The sequence below is a fragment of the Eublepharis macularius genome, chromosome 5 (genome assembly GCF_028583425.1).
Source record: "Eublepharis macularius isolate TG4126 chromosome 5, MPM_Emac_v1.0, whole genome shotgun sequence".
Taxonomy (NCBI): domain Eukaryota; kingdom Metazoa; phylum Chordata; class Lepidosauria; order Squamata; family Eublepharidae; genus Eublepharis; species Eublepharis macularius.
Window position 1 is genome coordinate 86,182,362 of NC_072794.1, and position 26,837 is coordinate 86,209,198.

The 26,837-nt window shown below is 41.7% G+C and overlaps 1 protein-coding gene across 1 annotated transcript in view; it reads right to left on the bottom strand.

Annotated features, from left to right (window-relative positions):
* PODN (podocan) overlaps positions 1-26,837 on the bottom strand; it is a 55,947-nt gene that overhangs the window by 21,272 nt on the left and 7,838 nt on the right. The window contains exons 4-8 of the mRNA XM_054981657.1: positions 20,878-20,942; positions 17,701-17,810; positions 13,610-13,766; positions 11,860-11,975; positions 6,695-7,352 (exon numbers count right to left, since the gene is read on the bottom strand). Of these exons, the coding sequence (XP_054837632.1) occupies positions 6,695-7,352; positions 11,860-11,975; positions 13,610-13,766; positions 17,701-17,810; positions 20,878-20,942 (1,106 nt within the window). The remainder of the gene's footprint in view (positions 1-6,694; positions 7,353-11,859; positions 11,976-13,609; positions 13,767-17,700; positions 17,811-20,877; positions 20,943-26,837) is intronic.

Genomic DNA, 26,837 nt, shown 5'->3' on the forward strand with positions numbered 1-26,837 from the left:
AAGATGAAAGTTCTTTGTGATGCTAAGGAAAGAGGTGGAATGCAGTTACCTGATCTTCGACTTTACCATGAAGCGATATGTTTAGCCTGGCTAAAAGAATGGGTGTCTTTAACCAATCATAAACTACTAACTTTGGAAGGTTATAGTAAACTATTTGGATGGCATGCATATATATGGCACGATAAGTATAAAATGGACGCAATGTTTCAGCACCACTATTTGAGAAGAAATTTATTGTTGACTTGGCTAAAGTACAAAAAATTTATAGACCAGAAGAAACCACTATGGATTATACCAGCTGAGGTGATCAACTCAAACTTAGAATATAAAGGAAAAGAATGTCTAACTCTCAAAGACTTAACAGAAAATGAGTTGAACCTTAAACCAAATGAGGAGTTGCCATTCAAATATGGTTGGTTGCAATATAGACAAATTAAAGACTTATTTGATTCAGACCAAAGAAAAACAGGCCTTAGAATCAAGAATTCAGAGCTAGAAGAATTACTGTTGGGAGATAATAGTAAAATAATTTCTAAAATGTACAAATTGTTATTGAAGTGGTTTACAGAAGATGAAACAGTCAAGGTGCAAATGGTAAAGTGAGCTATAAATTGCAATAATGAAATAACGATGGAAGAATGGGAAAAATTATGGAAAAATACTTTAAAAATATCAACACGTACCAGTATTAGAGAGAATGGCTATAAAATGTTATATAGATGGTACTTAACACCGAAAAAATTAGCCATAGCCAACAAACAGCTATCTAATAAGTGTTGGAAATGTAAGGAGCATGAAGGTTCTCTATTTCATATGTGGTGGATTTGTCATAAGGCTAGAGACTTTTGGACCAAAATATGTACTGAGATGTCTTTGACACTTCGTTATAATGTTGCAAAAAATCCAGAAAAGTTATTATCATTGCATTTGGAAGATGTTAATAGAAATGATAAGATATTGTTATATTATATGATAGCAGCAGCTAGAATAATATATGCTCAGTACTGGAAGAGAGAAGAAATACCTGAAATTGAAGAATGGACAAGGAAATTGTTGTACATGGCTGAAATGGACAAACTAACAAGAAATTTGAAGGAGCAAGATCCAGAAGCATTTTTGGAAGATTGGAAAAAGTTGAAAAAATACATGGAAAAGAAATGGGATGTTAAGGGACAATTATGGTCTTTCGAGGGGTTTTAAAGAGATTAAGTAAGATAAGATATAATTAAGATCTTTATTAATAATAAGAAAAGAACAACTTTAGTATAGAAATAAGGTATTATTAATAATGGGGGGTTGGAGTCCTGTTGGAAGTCATTATTGAAAAGGGGGGAGGGGAGGGGAGGAAATATACACAGGGGAATTGAAATGGAATGTATTTGTATTTGAAATTGAATATATATTGACCCATCCAATAAAAATCTATTAATGAAAAAAAATATTGATTTTTTTTTTACTGTATTGATGTTACTCATCCTTCTTGCCCTTGCTCCTTGATTCCTGCAGTTTTCTTAGTTTCTTCTGACAGATATTCTAGACCTGACAGGGCAAATTGTAGCTGCTTATTAATTCTACAGCATGGGACAGTTCAAGACCAAGACGTACAGGTTTCCTGCTGATGTACAGGTTTCCTGCAACCACATAGGGGAATAGCTGTTAAAAATAAAGGAGAGCCTAAATGGCAACTGAATGCCTCCGTGGAGGGGGGGGGGCTCCCCCCCTCAAGCCATTTCCCCACGTCAAAATAGCAGGGGAGGGAGGTACCCATACCCAACTCTTTAAAAACCTGCAAGTCCAGCCTGGCCCTCTCATTCTACTTCTCCTGCCTATATGACTAAGCTGGTTCAAGAAGAGTGAACTTGAAAGATAAATAAATACACTTTCATGTACACATTATTGTGTAAGAAAGAACATTATTATAGAACAAGTTGCTGTTTACTTAAAGAAAACCTGAGTTTAATGAGGCAAAAGTCTCTTTTAACCCTGTGGTTTTACTTCTGGTTTATAATGAAATGCAGTGTATATACTGTACATTTTACTAAACAAAGATTTTGAGTGTCCTGTTTATGTTTGTAAGCTCCTTTTTATTATTCCAAAGAAAAATATGATAAAAAAATATTTCTTTAATAAAGAAAGAACATGAGTCTCTTTCTGAAATACATTCCACACTGTTGAGCTAAGATTCAAGCTAGTGATGGCTAATCCTTGAAAAGATTTGCTATGGGAGGAAGTAATCAACTGTCTCGAGAACCAGCCAGAAGTTCTTGCACAAAGATTATTCAGTTTTTTGGGACTGGAAAAAAGTACAGCTGGAAATCATACAAAACCAAGTTGGTGTGCAAAATAAGCACTTTATACTTTTGAGCACTTTTGCATTCATATATTTATAATTTATAGCTCCTCTCGCCACATAGACTTGAGGGGATAATAACTAAGTATGCATATGACATAACACTGCACATTTTTTTTCAATGCAAACCCAATAAACTGCAGTACAGAGCTTAATCAATGAGCCTTTTTTATAAATAAAAGTTACTATAACAAAATATATGATACAAGCCATCTTTGCTTCCATTTAACTGGAAGCCAGGCCAAGTGAAAAGATTCTACAATGCTTCTAAACAATGCTCAAATGCAGACCTGAGAGTTTATGAGTTATATTTGCCAGGGTTCCCAATCATGCAGGCAGAACCTATATGCATAAACATGTGTGTGTAGATTTTTATGCACAAGATAGATCAAAGGTGTTTAATGTCATGCTGGGGCCAGTGGGATCAGTGATAGCCTGTGTAATATATTGACTAGAGTGATGGACTGACTAGGATCTGGGAGACTGAAGTTCAATTCTACACTCTGCCGTGGAAACTCACTAGGTAACCTTGGACCAATCAGAAACTCTCAGCCTAAGCTTCCTCACAAGGTTTATTGTGAGGAAAAAACTGAAGAGAGGAAAATGATGTAAGCTGCTTTGGGCCCCCACTGGGGAGAAAGGTAGGGTTTAAGTAAGTAAAAAATAAATGAAAACATCGCTCCTCCCCTTATGCACATTCTTTCCCCATAGATTGTAATTTATGAACAATTCTCCTGATAGATCTTCAGAAAACTAGAATATAACAATTGCAAGGCAAACAATGGCTCTTCATATGGTCTTTCTCCTTTTGCGGATTCCTAGGGCACCAGTAGCCAACACTGATTGTATGTATGTTATATAGGGAACAAGGACAAAGTAGGACTCCTGCTGGTTTACCATTCATTTAATTTCCTGGTGTGTACTCTAAATGAGCTGATGAAGGTGGCTTCAGCTTTGGTGATGAGAACCAGAAGTAGATTGTTGGAGTGCAGATTTCAGCATCTTTGGCAAGACTTCCTTGTTTGCTCATGCTCATAATTCCATAGTGACCATGGGACTGATTCATGTGGTTATGGACCCAACACATGAACAAAGGCATATGCTAGATCTGATTTTCTGCACCAAGAAGGTTTCTGTTGATCTAGTAAGAGGGTGGAAAAAAAACTATTGTCTTGGTCAGATTATTATCTGTTCAAGCTTGTTTTTTTATGATGCTTTCTTTCTGCGTGGGTGATGGAGCAATTAAGACTGTCCACCCACAGAGATTAATGAGCCTGTTTGGTTTCCAGGATGCTCTGGTGGATTTTTGAGAGTAGCAGACCAAGAATATCAGGCTTATGGAAACAATAGACAGGCTGTTCCCTCTTCCTTCTTCAGGTTGGGCTCCTGGCCTGTAAACATTTTCATAGGTAGGAACACCAATATTTATGGAACATCTGTGTTTATTGTGGGCCTTCAAGAGCAAATGTTATAGTTCTTTGTTTCTTTAAAAAGCTCCCTTTTCTCCTGACAGCTCAGGCCCCAAGATGGATCTTGCCTGTCTTTTATTTGTGTTAAGTTCATCTTGACAATTAAGGGCCCATTTCAACAAAACAATGGTTTTCTTTCTATAGGATATGGTAGTCATAGGTATTTATGTATGAATGTGTATTGTTAGAACTTCTATTCCAGTTATTCTGTTGATTTTTCTGGCTCTCATGATCAAGGTTGAAAACTTTAATGCTATCTCAACTTCTCTACTGTTGTACTCCTTAACTAGTATTACAAACTGCTTTTCAAAAGGGTTGGATCTATCAGTAGAATCAGCCAATTTCTGCACATTCTGCACTTTTTTCATAAATTGTATTCCACCTATTCTGGCATCTCAGACCTGATTGGCCTGTTTTCATCATTGTTCCTTCCTAGCCTAGGAGACAACTACACAATTGTACATTTCAGAAATCGGCCCTTGTTTAGTATGCTCAGCCAACTATCTTGCTCTTAAAGTTGATGCCAGGATGGATCCTGGATGGATCCTCTCAACTCAGACTACTTGCCAGACTAGTTGCTAGGCAGCTAAAAACCACAAACAGCCATATCTCCACAAGTAAATCAACAGGTTTTGCACCAACTAGCCACCTCAGATATCTCAGTTAGCCTATTAGGACCAAGATCAAATAGAACCATTTCAGTGCTGAAAATAATCACATAGAACACCCAGGTTAGAAAAACTGCACATATATGTGTACATGACTGACTGATACAAAGCTGTATTAGTATACATTGGGATGTTCAGACTTTCATAGATATGAAAAAGTGATCACAATGTGTAGAACATAATATCAAAAGGAAGTCTAAATAAAGAGCTGCTGTGAATTCAGTCTTCTTGACTCTAAGATTAATGGCTAAATACAGCAGAATGCTTTGACATGCAGGACAGATAAAATGCATGTTCTATACATTAACAGTGTTGATTGGTTGTGAGTAGAGTTGGGCACGAACAGAAAAAAACCTGAACAAGATGTTCGTTGTTCGTTGCCATCCACGAACAGGGACTCACAAACATGGCCCTGTTCATGAACATGTTCATGGTTGGCTGTTTGTGGGGGCCAGCAGGCTCTCCTCCAGCCATCATCCAAGTCAAGATCCCTACTGCACCACTCCCAGAAACCTGACCTGAGCAAGCACCAGGAAAGGTATCAATAATAAACAATAGCATGGCCCCAGAGCCTGGCAGCAGCCCTGGAACTTGAGGTAGATCCCTACCGCACCACTCCCAGAAACCTTACCTGAGCAGGCACCAGGAAAGGACCAATAATAAACAATAGCTTGGCCCAGAGCCTGGCAGCAGCCCTGGAACTTGAAGGAGTAGATCCCTATCCCACCACATACAAAGAAAATTCAAACTCCAATGCACTCTATCAAAATGCCAACAACAGCTGTCTCTCCACTGTCTGCAAAGTCAGAGCTGGGAGCCCCCTCCCTCTGCTCTTTGCTCCCTTGTAACAAATTTGGAGCTCCACACTTGAAAGGAAGAACTGTCTATCAAGCTAAATTGGGCTTAGACTGGGGTTTCCAGGGCAACAGCAGGAGTTCAGACAGAGTTCACACAATCCTTGCCTATGTTGCCAAGGGAATTGATTGCAGGTGCCAGACTGTCTGGCTTGATGAACAACAATGAACGAGGCTTGCAATGACTACCTGTTGGTTTAGAATGGGGCCTCATGAACAGCTTGTTCACAAACAGCAGATTGGATTGTTCGTAGCTTTTTTGTGTGTTCGTATTGCTGTTCATGCCCATCTCTAGTTGTGAGCTGTTTTCCCTAATGTCCCTGCTTCCTTTCTTTCAGATCTCCATTCAATAAATTGGATCTATAACTCTACAAGAGCACATCAAAATGGGTTTTCAAGGAGGCTGTAGGTGAAAATACAGTACAGTTCCCCAAACAAAACAAAATATTGAAAATATCATTGGACACAAATATCATTGTTTTGTGCATATGCTTGTTTAATCCAAAATTTCACTTAATGGGATTTTAATGTTAAGGAATTTAAATATAATATTCTTTCAAGTTTAAAAATAACATTTTATAAACCAGTCCTACTCTGAGTTACTCCAGTGGGATTAGACTAGAGTAACTCTGCACTGGATTGAACTGTTAGTGCAAGATTATATAACAATAAACTTCAGTTTAAAATTTCAAACCCTATCGTAATTAAATTTTAGTGAAAATCTCAGCACAATTGCAAACCCCCTATATGTTGTGCTTTTGATATTGACACTCTTATTTGCTTGTTGCACATCCATGAACCTTAATTGTGTAAAAAGCTAATACCAAACCAGAGGAGCTTATATGCATGGGCCTCTGCCTGATCCAAAGATCTATAATGCCAAATGAAAGCTACAACTGGCCCCAAACAGTTCCAAATTTAAAAAGCAAGACTTGAGAATTACACATTTGAGTGTAAATATAATACTGTTTCATACAGTGTCTTGAACATTTGGCCTTTAGAATTTCTTTTTTCAAAATTCTGTCCAGCAGCACAAAACAGCTGTTCAACACTATAATTCCATTCTTCCATTTTGCTTTGCATCTTAGTAAAAGGAATACCTGTTATTTTGTGCTACCTGCAATGTATAAGTTTTGCTCCAAATTTCCAGATTCTAAGTTAAAATAACACATTTTATATCTAAATTCTTCATACTATGCATAATTCTTTACTCTGCAGACTGTAGTCTGACTGCAGAACATAAATGTCTTTGCTACAAAATGTGTTTGGATATTTTTTTCCCTACCTGTCTATATTGAAATAATTGCACCATGTCATGGTTTTAATTTTAGATAATTATGGATGTTTTTGTACCTTGAGACTCGTAAGGTCCCTCCATGATTCGCTATGAATTGAACTGACTTTTAGCTTGTTGTTGCTGAGGTAGAGTTCCTGTAGCTTTGACATTCCAGATAGCGTCCCCCTGGGAATGGAGCTGATCTCATTTACTTTCAGTTTAAGGCTGTGCAAGTTCTTTGGGAAGCCATAAGGCAAGGTGTGGAGGTTATTGCCTGAAAGATCCAATGACTTAAGTAGCCTCAGCTTGCGGAAGGCCTCCCGATGAATCTGTGAGCTGGTTATTTTATTATAACTCAGGTTTAGATCCTCCAGAAAATAAGTGGTAGCAAAATCATTCCTGTTAATTTCTGAGATCTGGTTGTGAAGAAGCATCAGGGTTTTCACTCGTCTGGGCAGCCCACTGGGAATCCTGTCCAGCTGATTGTTGTACAAGTGGACAGTGTGTAATTTCTTCAGGCCATGAAAAGCCAATGGATCAATCCCATGGGCCTTCAGTTTGTTATTGTGAAGCAGTAGGTATTCCATATTCCTAATTTGTGTCAGGACATCCTTGCCAATTGTTTTGATTGCATTTTTCTCTAAGTGGAGAAGGACGACGTTTCGAGGTAAGCCACTTGGGATGTGAGAAAGATTATTGCTGGACAAATCCAGGTACTCAAGGCTTGAAAGTTTCCTTGGAAAAACGGAAAAGGAATACTCCCAGTTACAACTGCTGTTTTTAAAAAATGAATGAATGAATGAATGAATGAATGAATGAATGAATGAATGAATGAATGAATGAATGAAGGCAATCTAGACTCTGCTTCTACTTGCCCTGTCCATAATGTTCAGAAATCAGTGACAAAATGACGAGGAGGCTGGGGGAGGCAGAGGAGACCCCATAGTTCAGAGGAAAGTACAACACTGTTATTTGCATATTTAATATTCTATGTTCAATCTCTGCCTTCTGCAGCTGAAAGACCTCAGGTACAGAGCTTGGAAATACTCCCACTTGAGATCTTGATAGTGGTGAACCTGATAGGCCTGCCTCAGTATAGGTAGTTCTTTATTAATAAGGGCTTTTCGCACTACTTTCAATGCACTTGTTCATGCATTTACATATACAATTGTTCAGATTAATGACTGAAAGTACATTCAATGCAATTTAGTATCCAGAGACCAATTCTCTAAAAGTCTAGGCTCTAGAGTGCATGAACTAATATATGTGTGGTGAATTAAAGTGCATATAGTTGGAAGAATGGCTCAGTACTCATACACACACAACCTACATAAGTTTACACTTTTTACTAGAACTCTGAAAATGATTTTGAGATGAAAAAGAAATAGGGGAGGCAAACAAAGAGGAAAACATAATAATGGGTGACTTTAACTACCCTCACATTGATTTGGTAAATGCATGTTTTAGTATGACAAAGAGACATATTTCTAGATGTCATAAATGACTGTCTTGGAACAGTTAGCTTGGGAACTAGCTAAAGGGTAGGTTACCTAGTTACCTGGACTTGAACCTGAATGGTGCTCAAGACCTGATGCAAGACTTGGTATTTTTTAATCAATTGGGAACACTGTTCCCAGTGCTATGTTGCCTACAAAGTCCAACATAGCCAGATTTGATTTCAGAAGAGAAAATTTCTAAAAATGAGATAATTTATCAAAAGTAAGTTGAAAGGGAAAGCAGAAGATCAGATCTCTTCTACATAAATTTTATAACCACAGAAACTCAGATAGAATGTATACCACAGTTTGGGAGAGGTACCATCAACCCCAAGATGATGTCACTGTAGTTAATCAGAAAGGACAAGGAAGACATAAAAGTCAAGGTGGCTTTCTTTAAAAGAGGAAATCTTGCTCAAACAAGCAAAGTAAGAAAGACCACAGCTCTGACAAAATTAATATGACAGTAATGCAGATAAATATAGCTAAAAACATAGAGTCAAACAATAAGCATTTGTTTACATACATCAAATGTGGAAAACCAGCTAGGGAGGTGGTTGGCTGCTGGATGATAAAGTGATAGAATTGCTAAAGGAAGATAGGAAGATTACCGAGAAACTACATAAATTCTTCACATCTGCTTTCATGGTTGAAGATGTAGGGTGTTTGAAGAACTGAATCAAATGGAAGTGCTGAGAAATAAAGTTCTAGGGCTAATTGACAAATTAAAAACTAGCAAGTCATTGTAGCCCTTTACACATGATCCCTCTGAACACTGACTGAACACATGGACAAGGAGAGAGGACACCAGTGTGCTGGCCCCACCTACATGATTGCCATCTTATGAGCACAGTACCTAGATATGATGCTCCCTCCTTGTGATTGCAAAGCAGTATCCCCAATCAGAGGGTGAGCAAACCAGAAGACACTGGCCAAATCCACACAGCTCAAGTTTGCCGCTATTTTCCCGCCATTTATGTGCTTCTCAGAGGGCTGTTCACATACTCGTACCTCAATCCTGCCATTCTATCGTATCTGTTGCGCTGCATCTCAGACGAGGTTGTCACACTTTCAAATGCTTCTTTTGCGCAGTTCTCACTATGGATGTGAACAAATAGAAGCGGTTCCCAAAGAGACCGCCCCCTCTTAACCACCCCCACTTCCTTGTTTCTTGCCTTTCCGGAACACCGTTCCTCTTTGCCAAGCAATTCTTATGGTCCCAACTCTGTCCGAGGCATGCCCGTACCCCCATCCTGTTTATTTTTTTTAAGGAGGGGCATTCCTAGCGCTATTGCGCAATCCCATTCATGAAGATCACCCAGGAGCAGTTTGGGAAGTAGTGTTGTAAAAAGTCCGTGGAGGCATCAGGGTTTTTTTTTTGCCTTTTACAGTAAATAATGTTTCACTGCCGAAGGAGAGCCTAGGTAATTTTTGATAAGCAGACTATGCCTGCAAAGGTTGACTCTTTCCGGGTTTTTTTAAAAAAAATACTAAAATTATCGGTATAGTGAAAATTCGCTATCCTATCATTACAGTTGAGCGGTAACATTAACCAATCACAGGCATCAATGGGAGTGTGGCTCTGCCATTGCAATTGAGCAGGAAATTGATATAGCGAAAATCTAGCATTAAATTTTTTTAAAAGGCTATATGATGTCGTCATCAGCGATGGCGAATCTAAACCTGCCCCGTATTGCGCAATTCTCCCAGGGATGTGAATGGAGTATAGCGAGATGCTGGTGCAGTAAAAGAGGGGATGTGAACACAGACTGGGACATTGCGGGATAGAATCCAGCGCAAATTATTGCGTATGAAAAGTGGAAGGTAGGGAAGTGTGGATTCGGTCATTATATACTTGAATTCTCAAAAAGCTTTTGACAAATTCCCTCACCTAGACTTTGAGTAAATTTAATGTTCATGAGATCAGTGGTAACTGGTTAAACAGGAAGCAGAGGGTAGGATTACATGAACAGTTCTCATAATGGAGAGAAATAAGCACTGGTGTTCCACTATCACAAATCTATATTGGCACAGGTGCGATTTAATCTATTCACAAGTGGTCTGGAATCAGGCGTGCAGTGAGGTAGTGACAATGGTGAGATCACAGCATTTGTTAAAAGCTCTAAAAGAGTCTCTCAGAACTGAGTAGGTAACAAACAACATGGCTAATGAGTTTCAGTGTATGTAAACGTAAAGTGAGGCGCATCTGAACAACCCCTCTTTTTTTATATGTAAAGAGGGTTCCCAATCTGATGGTGACTGATCAGGAAAGAGATCTTCAGTCACAGTGCAATGAAAATGACAAGTCAGTGTGCATCAACAGTAGTAGGAAAAGCAAAATCTATGCTAGGGATTACTAGAAAGGCAAAATTGTTAGTATTATAATGCCTTTGCATTTGGGCTGCATTTAGAATACTGAACAGAATTCTGCTATGTTCCATAGCAGAGCTGGAAAAAGTGCAGAAAGGGGCAGCCAAAAACTATCAAAGGTCTGAACAAGGAGCTTCTCCGTTTAGGAAAGAAGACTAAGGGCACTATGACAGAGATTTATAAAATTATGCACAGTTTGAAGAAAGTGGATAGAGATAACATTTTTTTCTCCTCTCCTGAAATGCTGGAACTTAGGGACACCTAATGAAAGTGATGGGCAGTAGATTTAGGGCAGACTGAACAAAGTACTCATTCACACAATGCATAATTAACTTATGATACTTGCTGCCATGCAGGGGTAGCGCCAGGGTTTCTGGCACCCACGGCTGCCCCTATGTGCGTGCGCACCCCCCCCCCCCGGACTGCATGATGACGTCACTGCATGTGATGTCATCACGCAGCAAGCTGGCCCCATTGGCCGGCAGGTGGCTGGGACTGCGCACGGAGGCTGCTCGTGCTCCCAGTTGGGCACGGCAGGTGGCTGGGGAGGTTCCGCACACCGCCACGGACGCCTGCCATGCCTGGCCCACAGCTGCTGCTCCCGGCCAAGGGTGTGTGTTGGTGGTGGCAGTGGCAGCGGCGCGGGGCTGGCCAGCTGCAGCAGCTGCGAGCCAGGCATGCCAGCTCCATGGTGCATGCTTCCGCCCCCGGTGCCCCCTCCGGCACCCCCTTCAGCGCCTCATCGCTAGAGGTGGGGGCCAGACCTGTCTCAATGGGCGCGCCGGCCCTGCTGCCATGGGATGTGTTGATGGTCAATAGCCTGGATTTTTAAAAGGTGATTAGACAAATTCATAGGTACATCAACAACAATTAGCCATTACAGCTACATGTGACCTGCATGTTAGATGTAGTATCTCTCTGAATGTCATTTGTCGCTTTCCAGGGCATCTGGTCAGCCACTGCGTGAAAACAGGATGCTGGATGAGATGAACCATTGGTCATATCGAGCAGGGCTCTTGTTATGATCTTATGCTATTTTTCTTGTAGGACCAAGAAGTATTACACAACTAGTCCTAGGAATCTACCTTTCATTAATTTAAAAAATATTTATATTAGCTATTAGTTTGTTATTTATACTTTTTGTTACTCTCTGTTTACCATCCTCTCTCCACTTACTTTAGGGGCCCAGCTGATCTGTGCGCTGAGACTAATACAAAAAGCTGCTGCCCCACCCCATCCTGGTCAGGCCAGGCAGGGATTAGTTCAAATAATAACATTAACAATTGCTATTTTATTCATTATCTAATTACTTAAATTCCCAAATGCATATCACTGACCGTAACATCTACTAAAGAAGATCTATTCTACATGCTCACCAGAAGGTTTCATTGTCCATTCCCTCATTTGTCAATTTGTTATTCTGCAGATATAGTTCTCGAAGTTCTGAGAGTTCACTGAAGGCTCCTTTGGGAATCTTCTCCAACTTGTTGTTCTGTGAGAAGAAAATACAAGAAGCAGAGCATGAGCCTTCAAAGTACAAACTGGTATTTTCTATAGCAAAGCAAGCAGCTGCTAATATCAGCTCCCTAGTTCCTTCAGGTATAATTTATCTTTGTTCCCTGAATGTACTGAGACACTGGGTACTCCTTCCCATCATTGCTCATTATTGGTGGGATGGCAGACTAACATGGCACCCCTGAAGTTTTGATTCTGGAATCTTAAAAATATCCCACACAGTCAGGGCTAGCCCAAGACCAGGTACAATTCTCAACTTTCAAACAGTGACCATCAGTGAAGCAATTTGCAAGCTTAGAGTTGCACCTCAGAATCTTCTGCCACTTGGCCATGATTCATACAGTGCATCCCTTGTGCACTGCTTTACTGGCAGCTACTGAATATGAGCTTTTCCCAGTATCCCAGTTATTCCTAAAAATATTATACCTTAAAGCAAGGGTCCCCAACTTTTTCAGTCTTCAGGCATCTTTGGAATTTTGACAGGAGATGGTGAGCACCATCACAAAATGCCTGCCATAGGAGCTGGAGCCAAATCCAAAACTGCTGTCACAGGAGGCTAAGCCAAACCAAATACCTCCCTCCTCGGGAAGCAGAAAAGCCTGAAGGGGAAGCAGGAAAGCCTGAAGGGGAAATCGAGCCATACACTAGATATGACAGTGTCCTCATGGCTGCCACAAGGATACTGTCACCATTTTAATGTAATTTTAAAATGCTGCTAAAATCCTAATTTTAAAATGCTGTGAGCTACTCCCCCTCCCAACATGCCACTCTTTTGGCACTTGAAAAGGCGCATGGGCAGGGGAACAAGAGTTTAAAATGGAAACTGCATCCTTGTGGCAACCATGAGGACACCATCATGTCTATAGTTTGGCTCTAAGAAAAGCCCAGGTGCCACCGCTTTCAAGTCCTCCTAATCTGATGAAAAACTTTTTCATTTGAAAGAGGGCAGCCAGTAACAAACCTTTCCTTACAATGGCCATGTCCAATTACTGAAAAGTTCTGTGAGCACCAAGGGAAGTGCTATTCCACGCACACAAGATAAAGCCCAGTAATTTGTGTCAAGTTCAGGGGGAAGTGCCCATTACAAAAATTGTCTATTCACACATAACATACAATTTAAATTGGAAAAAAAACAGAACAGAGTGAGAGGATGGCCTTGCCCTTTGCTCTTCCAGAAAAAAGCCTGAAAGCAAAAAAGGAAGAATACATTTTTCCTCAAGTAATTGGCAACTGCCCTAAGAAGAAGAACCTCACACTGTGAAGCACTTTTGCAAAGGAGATCCTGCATGCGATCTACTGGCAAGTAAAGGCACTTTTTAAAAAGCTTTTGTTAGCAGTGGAGTGGGAAGTACTATGTTGATTTGTAACATGCTATCTACTGATTTCATAGCTAGTGATGATATTGCTGTTGATGTTGTTATTGGACTCTATCAGATTTACTGGATGTAATTTTTTTCCCATTTGTGGTATCACTATTTGTAGGCATTCCTGGGTGCCTTTGAGGAGAGAATGCAATATTGTTGCTGATTTTGTTATTATGTTGTAGTGGAGGTGTACAATCCCACTCTCCTCCTGCCCCCTCATAAGATCTAATAGAATTGGCACTCTTACCTTTAGATGCAGTTTATATAGCGCTCGTGGAAGATTCTTTGGAACATATTTTAAGAAATTACTAGACATGATCAATACTTCCACATTGCTGGACCCATTGAACATGTTTTCTGGTAACCCAGCATCTTCAAGTTTGTTGTTATGGAGGTACACTGACCTATACAAAAGAAGGATAGGTAAATTTAGGGATCAGTACAGACTGAACTGTTTTATTTTATTCTGAACAGTGTACTCTATACCTGTTTGTCAGGGGTTTATGAATGCTTCTGTTAGCAGCCGGAATTGTGCCATGATTCAGACTCCACTTCTCAGTGGAAATGAAAGTAACTGTGAAAGAAGACTTGCCAGCCTTTCACTGTTTCTTCTAGTTGACCCCCAGGAGGTTGGAAAAACACTGTGGCCCCCTCAAATCTCCATTGGCAACACCACTTCTTTCCCTCACTCCAAGGAGACCTCCAAACAAACCAGGCAATCTCTGCTACCATAGATTCTGAGAGTGTCTCCTGCCAGATAGTCATATGTCTAGCACTTTGAGCCACTTAGAGGCTTCACTTAGCTGCTGCTCCTACTACTACCCTCCTATAAGCAAGCACTGCATAATTTAGAGCTGTTGTCTCCAGGGGTGGTGAGCTTCTCTGCTACCATGCCCTAAACACACTATGCCTATTTGTATGACCAAATAGACATAGAGCAGAACCACAAGTGACAAAAGGCACAGATTGGACACTTGTCAGCTTCCCTCAAGTTTTGATGGGAAATGTAGGCAACTTGGCGGAATGTTGGACAAGTGACAGTTGAAAAGTCCATTGGACAGCAGGCGGAGAGCCAAGCTGCAAGACCAGGATGCCTACATTTCCCATCAAAACTTGAGGGAAGCTGACAAATGTCCAATCTGTGCCTTTTGTCACTTGTGGTTCTGCTCATAGTAAGTTTTTTCTAGAGATTAGAGTTGGAGAATTTAAAATATAGGAAAATTTATTAAATTAATTACAAGATCATATATGTTCTGTTCATGTATTTCAGGCTGAGCAGAGGAACAAAGAAAAAGTAGAAGCATGAATTCCCTTTCCCAACATTCTTCTAAACTATGTTTAATTTGGACAGGGTAGTTTTCATGGAAGGGCAGTCATGAAGGAACTAAAAAAGATCCTTAAAAATAAGGATGTGTCATTAAAGACCAAGATCAAGATAATTCATACCATGGTATTCCCCATTTCTATGTACAGACGTGGAAGTTGACAATGAAGAAAGCTGACAGGAAAAAATTGATTCATTTGAAATATGGTGCTGGAGGAGAGTTTTATGGATACCATGGATGGTAAAAAATAATCAAATAAGTGGGTTCTAGAGGAAATCTGAATTTTTCCTAAAGCTAAAACGAAAAACTGAGACTATTGTACTTTGGTCAAATAATAAGAAGACTCACTGGGAAAAGCAAAAATCCTAGGAAAGGTGGAAGGCAGTAGGAAAAGAGGAAGACCCAAAATAAGATGGCTTGACTCTATAAAGAAGTCCAGTTTGTAAGACCTGAACAAGGCTTAGGACAATAGGATGCTTTGGATGTCATTAATTCACAGGATCACCATAAGTCAGAAATGACTTGACGGCACATAACACACACGTAAATATAGTAAAAGCCCATTTTCTTGAAGAGGTCAAACAAGCAAAGCAAGAGAAAGGAACAGTCAGGAAGGCATGTTGGGGTGACCTATGGGAGTGTCCAGGTTCATAACAGGAGAGTCAATCATTTAGGTATGTTGACTACAGATCATTAAGGGCTTTAAGGATAATAACAGCCAGCATCTTCCATAGAACCTGAAAGTCAACAAATAGGTAGCATTTTGAATTGAAGCTACCGAGTACTAGTTTTAAGCTTTCATTTTTTAAAAGTAAGTCTAATCCCTTTTGTTGCAGAGTTATAAGGGGGAAAGTGTACTTTTGCAATACACTGTTATTATGTTTTAGTACTACAGCGATCTAGAAATACCTAGTTTTTAAAAGCAGGGCCCTATGTCGGGGGAGGAAATGGTGGCTGCAGGGGACTGACACAAGGAAAGTTCCATGAAAACGTCTGTATGGATGTTCTGTTGCCACTGTGAGTGCCTCAGCATTCCTAGAAGCAATGAGAGCTATACAGAGCCAAAGTAAACAGTACTGTTTAGAAGTTCAGTTTCAACTGTCAGCTTTCATTTCAGTTTCCAGATCCTCAAAGTAGGGGACATTTCTTACTTAGCATAGGTACTAGAACCATTGTGAATACTAGTGCACCAATGGTTTTGGAATGTTTGTGCAAAAAATGTCCTGAAGACAGATTTTATAGATTCCCTTGAACTGGAAAAGCATTTTGGGACTTCAGCGCAAATTATCTGTACACAGAAAGACTCAATTAAATCCCTTTTCCTATCAGCAGAAATCAGGGCTGGTACCAGAGTTTCAGGCGCCTGAGGCTGGGGGCAGCTTCAGGGCTGTTGCCACCCCCCCCTGGCATACGCGCAAAGCACATGCATGCACCTGGACTGCGTGATGATGTCACTGTGTGTGACATCATCATGTAGCATGCCACTGCAAACCAGCCCCATTGGTGCAACAGGCAGCTGGGATGGCGCGTGGGTGGCCTCCCAGTCCTCCCGCGTCACCCTGGTTGCCTGCCGCACCTGGCCCACAGCTGTGTGCAAGTGACGGTGGCAGCATGGGGCAACTGAGAGGGAGAGCTGGGAGGTTGCCTGCTCAGACTGCCCTGCGCTGCTGCCACCAGCCCATGCTCCCAGCTGGGCACAACAGCTGTGGGCCAGGTGTGGCAGGTGGCCGGGGTGGTGCACAGGTGGCTTCCCAGCCCTCGTGCTCAGCTGCCAGCACTACTGCCACAGCTCCATGGTGCACACCCTCGCCCCTGGCACCCCCTCTGGTGCCTCAGCACTCGAGGCGGCTGTCAGACCTGCTTCCATGGATGCACCGGCGCTGGCAGAAATGGAGAACTAAAGTAACAGTGAAAGTCTTTGAGAATATGGCTTAAACATCAGAACTTACTGAGTCTCCCAAACTCTCTGCTCATGTCTCCAATAGAAACTTATTATGACAAGAATATGAGAAATACTAGTGTTGTTTAACACATAGCAATATGGTAAATGCCCAGGGGAAACTCAAGTCCTGGCAAGATATAAGAGACAAAGGAATTAACATTCAATGGTTACCATTAAAGAAGATTATCAATATGAAAGGTGGAGCTCTAAAAGAGATGACTGAATTTGAACAGCTGATTACAAAACAAAGAGATCATTTATTTTGATTGATATATGATTGATTTTGATTGATTGAACTGATTATTACTTCAGTTGGAAACAGAAGAACAAGTGAAAAAATGTATGATTAAATTGATGCTGAACTTTAGAGAGCAAATTCCTGTGCACCAATGGGAACAGTTATGGGGAAAAGAAATTAAGTTAATAGCCAAGCAGGCGCTAAGAGAAAATTAGTATAAAATGTTATTTAGATGGTATATTACCCCAAAGGATATTGAGAAAGTAGGTAAAAATTACAAAGGAAAATGTTGGAAACATATATAGATGGAACCTTTTACCACATGTGGTGGACTTGCAAAAAAGTAAAAAGATATTGGAAGAGAATACATGGAAAAGTGCAGAATATATTAAAATTTAGTTTTACTATAGAAGCTAAGAATATGTTATTAGGAATATTACTTTGGAAGAAATATTTGAATGTATGGTGGCAGTGGCCAGAATCATTTACGCAGCAAAATGGAAATCAGACATTTGTTTAAGCTTAGCAGAATGGGAAAATAAACTTGCTGAATATGTAACAATGGTGAAACTAATGGCTTATTTGAGAAACAGATCAATCATGAAATCTGAGGAGAGATAGAATGTGTATTATGAGAGCAGGAGATAAATTTAGAACACAATGCATTTGTATGTAATTGATTTGAATCTCTTCTAAGATAAATGGTTCTCTTCTTCCAAGCATCATTTGTAGACCATAGATGACTTTTTAAAAACTAAACAACCACTTTCCCCCTTCTACCAACAAAGCAGGGATATATTTCTTTCCCCTTGCTTCTTGCCTTCATTATTTACCTCAGGTTTGGCTTCTGTCCAAATGTGAGCTCATAAATTTTAGTGAGATTATTGGCAGCAAAGTCAGCACTGATCAAGGTATTTGGAAGGAATTTTGGAGCCATTGTGAGCTGAAAAACAAATGTTATGCCAAACAGTTATATCACTGTATGAGACAGAATGCTTCAGCCACCACCACTGTCACCTTTACAACAGACAGTTGTTAGGCTATTTGTTCCTTAAAGGACAAAGAAAAAGGACGCAGAAAATGATCGTGCTTACAGAAAACAGAATCCCTGCTATCCTCAGTGACAGAAATAATCACCCAAGGAAGTGGTTTATCTTTTCCTGCAATATGCCTAGAAGAAATTTTGTTTGGATTATGAGTGCTGTTGTTGTATTAATAATGGAAAAAGTGGATTCAGAGAGCAAGTACATTTCACACAGTGTTTATAATCTCTTTCAGAAATAGGTCACTGCCCTTCCTAGGATAGTCCCTTGAGAAAGCAAGAACACATGAAAAGGTTCCCCCGCACTTTAATTCTAAAACCTCTGGCAGAAAAGACAATATAAACAAGCCACAGCATTTCTGAAAGCTGCTTTTCATGCTACTTTTTAAGTCATGGTGCACTTTAAGAATAATATTCACATCTGAGGGCATATGCAAAAGTTATAATAAAATTATAATAATAACATTCCATTTATATACCGCCCTTCAGGACAACTTAACACCCACTCAGAGCAGTTTGCAAAGTATGTCACTATTATCCCCGAAACAATCACTCTGTGAGGTAGGTGGGGCTGAGAGAGTTCCGAGAGAGCTGTGACTGACCCAATGTCACCCTGCTGGCTTCAAGTGGAGTAGGGAATCAAACCCTATCAAATACTATTACTATTCAGTGTTTAACACCAAGGCCATTTCCACACACGTTGAATAATGCACTTTCAATGCACTTTAGCAATCCTTTGGAAGTGGACTTTTTGTTCCACACATGGAAAAGCAGTTCCAAATGTTCACTAAAGAGTATTGAAAGTGGATTATCCAATGTGTGTGGAAGCAGCCCAGTTGTATGCTAAGCAGTGCATAGAGCACAAAACTGACATGATCTTGGAACCTATATATTTGGAGGCAGAAAATTTTTATACTCAGTGTAGAATTGCCAGCCTCCAGGTGGGGCCTGGAGATCTCCTAGAATTACAACTGTTCTCCATATTATAAAGATCAGTTCCATTGGAGAAAATGGCTGCTTCAGAGAGTGGATTCTATTGCATTATTCACCACTGATGTTGCTCTACTTCCCAAGCCCTGCCTTCCACCTCCAAATCTCCAGGACTTTTCTAACCCAGAGTTGGCAACCCTCATCAGGGGAAAGTCTAGGCCTCTATTTCCTGTTTGTTGGCCCTCTGGGGTAACTGGTGGGCTGCTGTGTGGAACAGGATGCTGGACTAGATGGACCATTGGTCTGATTCAGCAAGGCTCTGCTTATATTCACCTGTCCATAGAGAAAATGTTTCAAATATGAATATGCTTAGAAACATTTTAATGTATGATTCACTAATGTGTTTTATTTACAAGAATCCAGCAAGGAAGACATGACATTGCATTTTAAATTGGCTTTCAAAATTCATCAAACTGACATTCCAAAAGCTGTACTTTGACATTTTCCATGCTCTGTGCATTATTATATTTAAGCCAGAATCTGTAACACTATTGCACAATCATACCAAAAGTTTAATCTGAGATTTTTAAGTAAAGTGATTTTGTTTTGCACGGACACGGATTATTTTATTCATTTACAATATGCCTTTCTGTCAAAATAGACAAGATTTTGAACAAACCCACTGCTGCCAGACAGTTATGATGCACCTATGATAGCTCAACGTCTCCATCTTAGCCCTTCCTTCTTACTGAAGAAAAACCAGGCAGGCCTTGCCTATAGCATTTCCCTTGCAGTACGTGTATGATGTAGGAAGCTCTCAGTCTGGCTTGTCTGGGTACTCAGTTGTCAAAGCAAGAAGCTATTTTTGCCTTTCTATAATGTCTCAGTAGGACATCTTATAAAGTTTGCTCCCATTATCTGGATGCAATTTTCTTCTGCTGCAGTCTCAGGAAGAAAGGTCAAAAACTATTTTATCACATAAAGGGGGAAATTGGACAGAAAAGTTCTGGAATATTAGTCACAATCTGGCTTGTGTTCTACTTTTATGGAGCTGTTCTTTGCCAAAAATGTTACATGGAAAATTGCTGTAAAGGGAAGGAAAGGACATTATGTTTCTGGAGAAGCAGTTTGATACTGCAGCTCAGTCACAATAGAGTGATTTTATTTGTACAGTCAATGAGTTATTGCAATTTACCTTTACACAATGGGCACCCAGATCTTCAGTTTACAGCTACACCGTTGCAATGGGAGATGCAGAGAAAGGAACTTCACTAGAATTACAGCGTTTCATAGCACACCAAGACTGAACAATGGCCTGCTATACAGATCTGTAAATCCTGGTCTCCGTATAGGTATGGTCAGGTCTTTCTCCAAAATGCAACTTTTTGTGCTGGTGGACTTCCTTTTCAAAAAGCAAACATTTAGCCTATCTTTGACTTCACATTTGTATTGTGGTATGGATTGATTATATATTAGTTCTGTGCTGCTGTGCAACACAGAACTAATGGACTGTTGATCCAGGCAACAGTCCACATAAAATACCTAGTTATTCAATCACTGTACTAAAGTATCCCCTTTCCAAGAGAGAGTACAATGTATCATGTGATCTGAGTCTACAGTGGGAAAGGAAACTTGTTTTAAAATGCAGCTTGCTAAGACCTCATAAGCTAAAAAGTTTTCAGCTCAAAAGAAGTTGGCTACTTCCTACAACTGTGAATACAAATGCATTCTTATAAACAATTTTGATTTGTGCAAAATGAAATCATGCTGCTCAGTTCTGCTTTTTCTCTTCTCTTTCATCTTTCTAAAGGATATATTTGTACCGTATAACCTCTTAAATCCATTTGTTTTAACAGTCATTGTTATGCATTGTTATGTTATAAAGCCTACACTGAACCGTGCACCGACTTTGTTCCTCAGCCACAACACTATAAGCCCCTAGAATACAACCATGAATCTGTCCTGCGATACTTACAGTCTTTCAGTTACCTATATAAACACTCTTGAAGCAGTTCATACATTTACCAAATGTTCTTACCTGATTGTTTGCAAGATACAGATAATTCAGATTCTCCAGCTGTTCAAAAGCTTCCTCAGGAAGACCTAAAAATAAGAGGAACATTTTGATAATTAGAAGCTCATAGGAAACAAGCAAAAAGAGCACTTTTATCTTCAGAAGGATTTCTGTTTTAATATTCCTTTTTTCAAAAATGGCGAGGACAACTGCATGTTTCTATTTTATAACAGACTCTTAAATTGTGTGTCCTTTAAATTTGTTGTTGTGTTGATGGCCACCTTGAGTTCAAGGAAATATTGAATCCAAAGGTAGAAATATTTTAAACCAATTAACTAAAACATCAGATTGTATTTTATTTTCCTCAAAAAAGCTGTGGTTCAGAGAGCTACTTTAGGCTGGTCAGAGGAGTTTGGGTAGGCCCTCTAGGATATTTTACACTTCTTGTTGTTGTTTGATGATGATGATGAAGCCGATGACAGTGCAAGGTCTTAACTAACATTCGCAAATTCAACGCCCCCAGGAAACTCCCCTCAATACAAATGGAGCCACCCTCTCCAGTCCAGTTCACTTTGGCCCTGTGCGGTGGACCTGAAGGCGGGCCGCCCCCCCTCAAGGGGCGGGGGTCTGGCTGCTCACCGGTGGCATTTGCCATGTGCCCGCCTGCCAGGCCTCCGGGTCGTAGCCAGACAGATTATCTGCTTACGCAGCAAGGTGGGTGAGGACTGCAGTGGCTGGGCCTGGTGGGCGCAGGGAGGTGGTGGCATACTGCCTCCCCTCAGGGGGTGAGGGGTCTGGCCACCCACCAGTGGCACCCCTCCCATTTGTCCACCTGCCAGGCCTCCGGGTCAGATATGGACAGATTATCTGATTAAGCAGCAAGGTGGGTGAGGACTGCGGCCGCCAGGCCTGGCGGGCGTGGGGAGGCGGTGGTGAGCTGCCTCCCTTCAGGGTGGGGGGTTTGGGTGGGGGGAGTGGGCCTGGCTAAACCTGACCCAAACATGCCAGCCCTCATTCGAGATACCCACAGGACTCGACGGGCAAGGGTGCACGGTGATGACATGGAGAACCAAGGGGCAAGATGCTTTAGTAGCCTGCGGAAGCCCACGCACTCCATGATGGATATTGGCAAGCCATGTAGGGCAATCATCTTTGCCAAGACGTGAAGACCCGTCTCCTGAGCCCTCAACCTCACCGTTCTAAGCAGCGCTGTCCCAGACCCTGAGGGGACAACCTCCGCAAGCGCGGCCTGCCTAAGCGCTCTGCTCCCACCAGCGTCATCCTCAGGGCAAGGATTCTTGCTTGGGGTGGATTCTGGTGACCCTCCCACTGATCCCCGCTCAGAAGAGCTGGTCGCCAGAGCTGGGCGAGGATGGAGACCACAGGCTCAGATGGTGCGTCTTCAGGTGCCGAGTCAGGGCTGTCGACAACAGGTGCTTCAGGTTTTTGCCCCTGTGCACCAGGACATCACAGGCAAGGCACCACACCACACGGGGGTCATTAGGAAGGGCCCAAAAGTGCCTCCATACAAAGGCGTTGAAACGTGGACTACTAACTGTCCCAGGGGAAGGAGGATGAACGGTTACAGGCTGCGCTGCGGAGCTGGCCACAGACGACAGAGTGAGGGGTCGACTGCAGGCAGGGACACCACCGAGAGTTTGGGATGGGGACAGGAGGGATGTTTCATAAAACACAAACCATTCCTCCAGGGATCCGTCACCCACCCCTCCTCAAAATGTTGAGAGAGATCCTCTCCCCCCCAGTAAAAAGACCTCTTTGGCCTCCTCCACAGCCCCCACAGGTGAATCTGGGGGAGCGGGAGGACTCTCTGCTGCCCCTGAGCCACACCCAGTACTGCTTTCCACAAGTAAACCAGGAGGACTGCCTTTGCACTTCCCCCCACAACCACCCATGGTGGCCACCACAACATGAAGACTCATTGTGCCACCAAACTAGAATTAAGGAGGACCGGAAAGGAGAGATCACTGTGAGCCCTCAGCCAAGGTGCCCACAGAGCTTGGCCCCAGGACCTGGCAGCAGCCCTGGAACCGGAGGCTGAGGCTAGAGCCCTAGCCCAGCACACCCACAAGCCTGACCACCAGAGCAGGCACTGATATCGATACTAATAATAATCAGTGTGAACCCTCAGCCAGGGGTGTAGACTTTCCAATTTCCGGGGGGGGGGGGCTGGGGCTGGGCCAGAGGCACTGCTATATCCAGTCCTTAAAAGAACTGGGGTCGTGACATCATAGGGAGGAGCCAATGACATCACAGGGAGGGGCTTCCATTGCCACCATCTATGGAGGCGGGGCCATGGAGGACTTAGGCAGGGGCTCCCCACAAATTTAGAGGGACCCAGGTACCCATGAGGACCCTCCTAACAATCCCCCTGGGCTGGGCCAAACTTAGGAAAAGGTAGGAGTTAGTCAGTGGTTGTAGTGCTATCTCAGCAAACTCCTGCTGTGTCCTGTTTTTGAAATTCACTTTTAGGATAGTCTCTTTAAGATCTACGAATATACATGCCATATGTATAGGACAAACTAATGGTCACAAATTTGACACTAAGAAAGTCAACACAGAAAAGCCTGTAGGGGAAAAAATTTTAAGTTTTCCTGGATGTTCATTTACAGGAGTCTTGATTATGCCTTATTCATAAGGGTGACTTAGTACTGAAATGTACTAAATTGTGGCATTGCAGATGCCTTCACTTGGTAAATGTGTGGTTGAAGTTTGAACCAGGGCAGAATACAAAACAGTTGCTGTGCACTCGATTTCTGAGCAATATACAGAGTTCAGAATAGTAGCAATCTCCTTCTCATTTCAAACTCATATCCACTGAGTACAAGCGCATTTTGAGGCAATTCAGAACAGTGCTAGTCACGACCCCAAAGAAAACTCACGGTTATACTACCTAGGATTGTATATACCTTGCTTTCTTAGCACACTGCTTAAAAACTCCACCTTAACAACACAGACATTAAGAACACATTATTAACAAAATCACTCAATTAAGTGCACATTCCTTGCCAGTGTTCTCTCCGGGCTGCACACAGGGCAAAAGGAAATTTTTAAAAGGCCTCTGATCTGCATCCCCCCCCCAAATCTTGTTCATGCAGATGGGCTTTTTCATTGTTTCAGAGAGACAGCACTCAGGCTGCCATTTTAGGAATTGTCCTTTTTGGCAATAGATACCACCTCTCCATTTAAAAATGGAATGGAAATTGAAAAAGGAGCTTAGGAGTGGCTAAAGCACCCCCACACACTACCATGAAAAAACTAACTGTTCTCCCACACCCAGCCCCCCAACCCAAAATAACCAGCAAGCAAGCAAACAAACAAAGCTATTTCAGCAAGGAAACAGAAAGTCTGCCCCTTCCCAGTGTTCCATTTCCAAAATACAATGTAATGATAAAGTAATTGAAAAGTAAAATAAAATACTCATTTTTCCCTATTAAAAAGAACAGAAACTGTTCCTTAACAGAGTAGCATTGATTGCAGAGAAAACGTGATGATGGGTGGTTGCAGCATGCTGGCTGGTGTCAGTGTAAAAAAGAAAGAAAGTAACAAACTTATACTTGCCTTAGTTTTAGAAAAGAAGTAAGAGTTCTTTATTATAGGATTTCCATACATTGATAGGAAAGTGGAGAGAAAATTCCTATCTACCGATCTATTCCTGAGCAGGAAGTTCTGAGATTAACAATCTATACATCAAAGGATAATTCAGGGCAGTAAAGGAGTAAACAGATGCCCTGACCTGTCTATCTTTCTAACTCTCTGGTTTCTCCTCTTCTGAAACTGGAAGAAAGGAACAGCGTTAGAAGCGAAATCTTGTTGTGGTGGTTATGTGCCATCAAATTGTTTCCAACCTATTGTGACCCTATGAATGAAAAACCTCCAAAACGTCCTATCATTAACAGACTTGCTCAGATCCTGCAAACTGGAGGATGTGGCTTCTTTTATTGAGTCAAGCCATCTCCTTTTAGGTCTTCCTCTTTTCCTACTGCCTTCTACCTTTCCTAGCATTGTTAACTTTTCCAGAGAGTCTTATCTTCTCATGATGTGACCAAAGTACAATAGCCTCAGTTTTGTCATTTTAGCTTCTAGGGAGAATTCAGGCTTGATTTGATCTAGTATCCACCTTTTTGTCTTTCTGGCTGTCCATGGTATCTGCAAAACTCTCCTCCAGCACCACATTTCAAATTAATCCATTTTCTTCCTGTCAGTTTTCTTCATTCTCCAACTTTCAGATCCATATATAGTAATGGGGAATATCACAGTTTTGGATTACCTTGATGTCGGTTCCCAGAGAGACATCTTTATTTTTAGGGATCTTCTCTAGCTCCCTCACAGCTGCTCTTCCAAGTCTCAATCTTCTTCTGATTTCTTCATTGTAGTCTCCCTTTTGGTTGATGATTGAGCCAAGGAATAGAAAATCTTGGACAATTTCAATTTCCTCATTCTCAACTTTAAAATTGTGTAATTTTCCAAGCATCTTCCAATTGTAACATTTCCATATAATTAAACACATTTTTGGGAAGTTTGCCTTCTTTGGTTTTTTTCACCTATCATTTTTTTTAGATCCATTACCCCATTCATATAGCCAAAGATCACTACCGGCTTGAAAATCGAAAAAGGATTGGAAAACGTTTTCATAAAAACTTTCTCTTGCATTGTTTGGCACATATATTGTTGCTAGTGTGTAAATCTTGCCTTCCAGGAACCTGATTTTCAAAATCATATATCTTCCATCAGAGTATTTTTAATTTTTCTGTAGCATTTATTTGTAAGTTGTTTATATAAACTGCAACTCCTTTTTAAAATTATAAATTCTTAATAAACACAGAAATACATAAGAGCAAAAAACAGGAACAAAGCCCCAAAGAATCATGGAAATTGTAATATGATAAATAGGAGGGGTGGACAGTCCTGTGCTTCATCTACCATTATAACTGAGTCCTTCATGTGAGTTTGTCATTGCTTGCCCCCCTGACCAAATTCAAGGGGGCTTGAGCCCCTCAGCCCCCCTGTTGTTCACCAGTTGCCTGGGGGGGGCTCAGCCCCCCTGGCCAAATCCGGGGGGGGACTCGAGCCCCTCAGCCCCCCCATAGTTTACACCTATGCCCTCAGCCGAGGTGCCCACAGAGCTTGGTATCAGAGCCTGGCAGCAGCCCTGGAACCAGAGGCTGTGGCTAGAGCCCTAGCCCAGCATACCCAGAAGCCTGACCAGATCAGGCACTGATACTAATAATAATAATAGTCAGGGTGAGCCCTCAGCCGAGATGCCCACTGAGCTTGGCCCCAGGGCCTGGCAGCAGCCCTGGAAGCAGAGGGGATAGCTCCGTATGCCATCCACCACACACAGAAAAAATCCCAGCTCCAATGCACTCTCCCTGTCTCTCTCCCAAAATGCTATTAACAGCTCTCTCCCACTCCAGTGCTTGCTGAAAGTGAAATCCAGAACTGGGAGCGCAGTGCCCTTTTATAAGCAGAGGTCTGATTGAGAAATGCAGAAGGTCTGTGGTTGGCAGTCAGAACTGCCTAACAGCATTTGCAGGGATGAGATTGGAGTTCCCATGGCCACAGAACACCCCCCTCCCCCCTCCCTCCCCCCTGTTGTCTGCTCCCACGTTACCGATTGTAACCAATTTTCAGCTCCACGCTTTGAAGGAAGACCTGCCCATCAAACTAAGTTGGGCTTTGATTGGGGTGTCTGGAGTGACAGAGGGAGTGCAGACAGAGTTCAGGCACTCCCTCCCTCCATTGCTGAGGCAGTTGATTGAAGGCGCCTGAGTGTCTGGCTTCCCGAATGGTGGCCAAGCGCAATTAACGTGGCTTGCGCCGACCACCTGTTTGGCTGGAATGGCGCATCACGAACAGCCCATTCGCAAGCAGCCGAGTGGCCTGTTAGGTTTTTTTTTCCGTTCGTAATGCTGTTCGTGCCGATGTCTATTAGTGACCCACAATTGTCTTTAGTTGTGTTCACA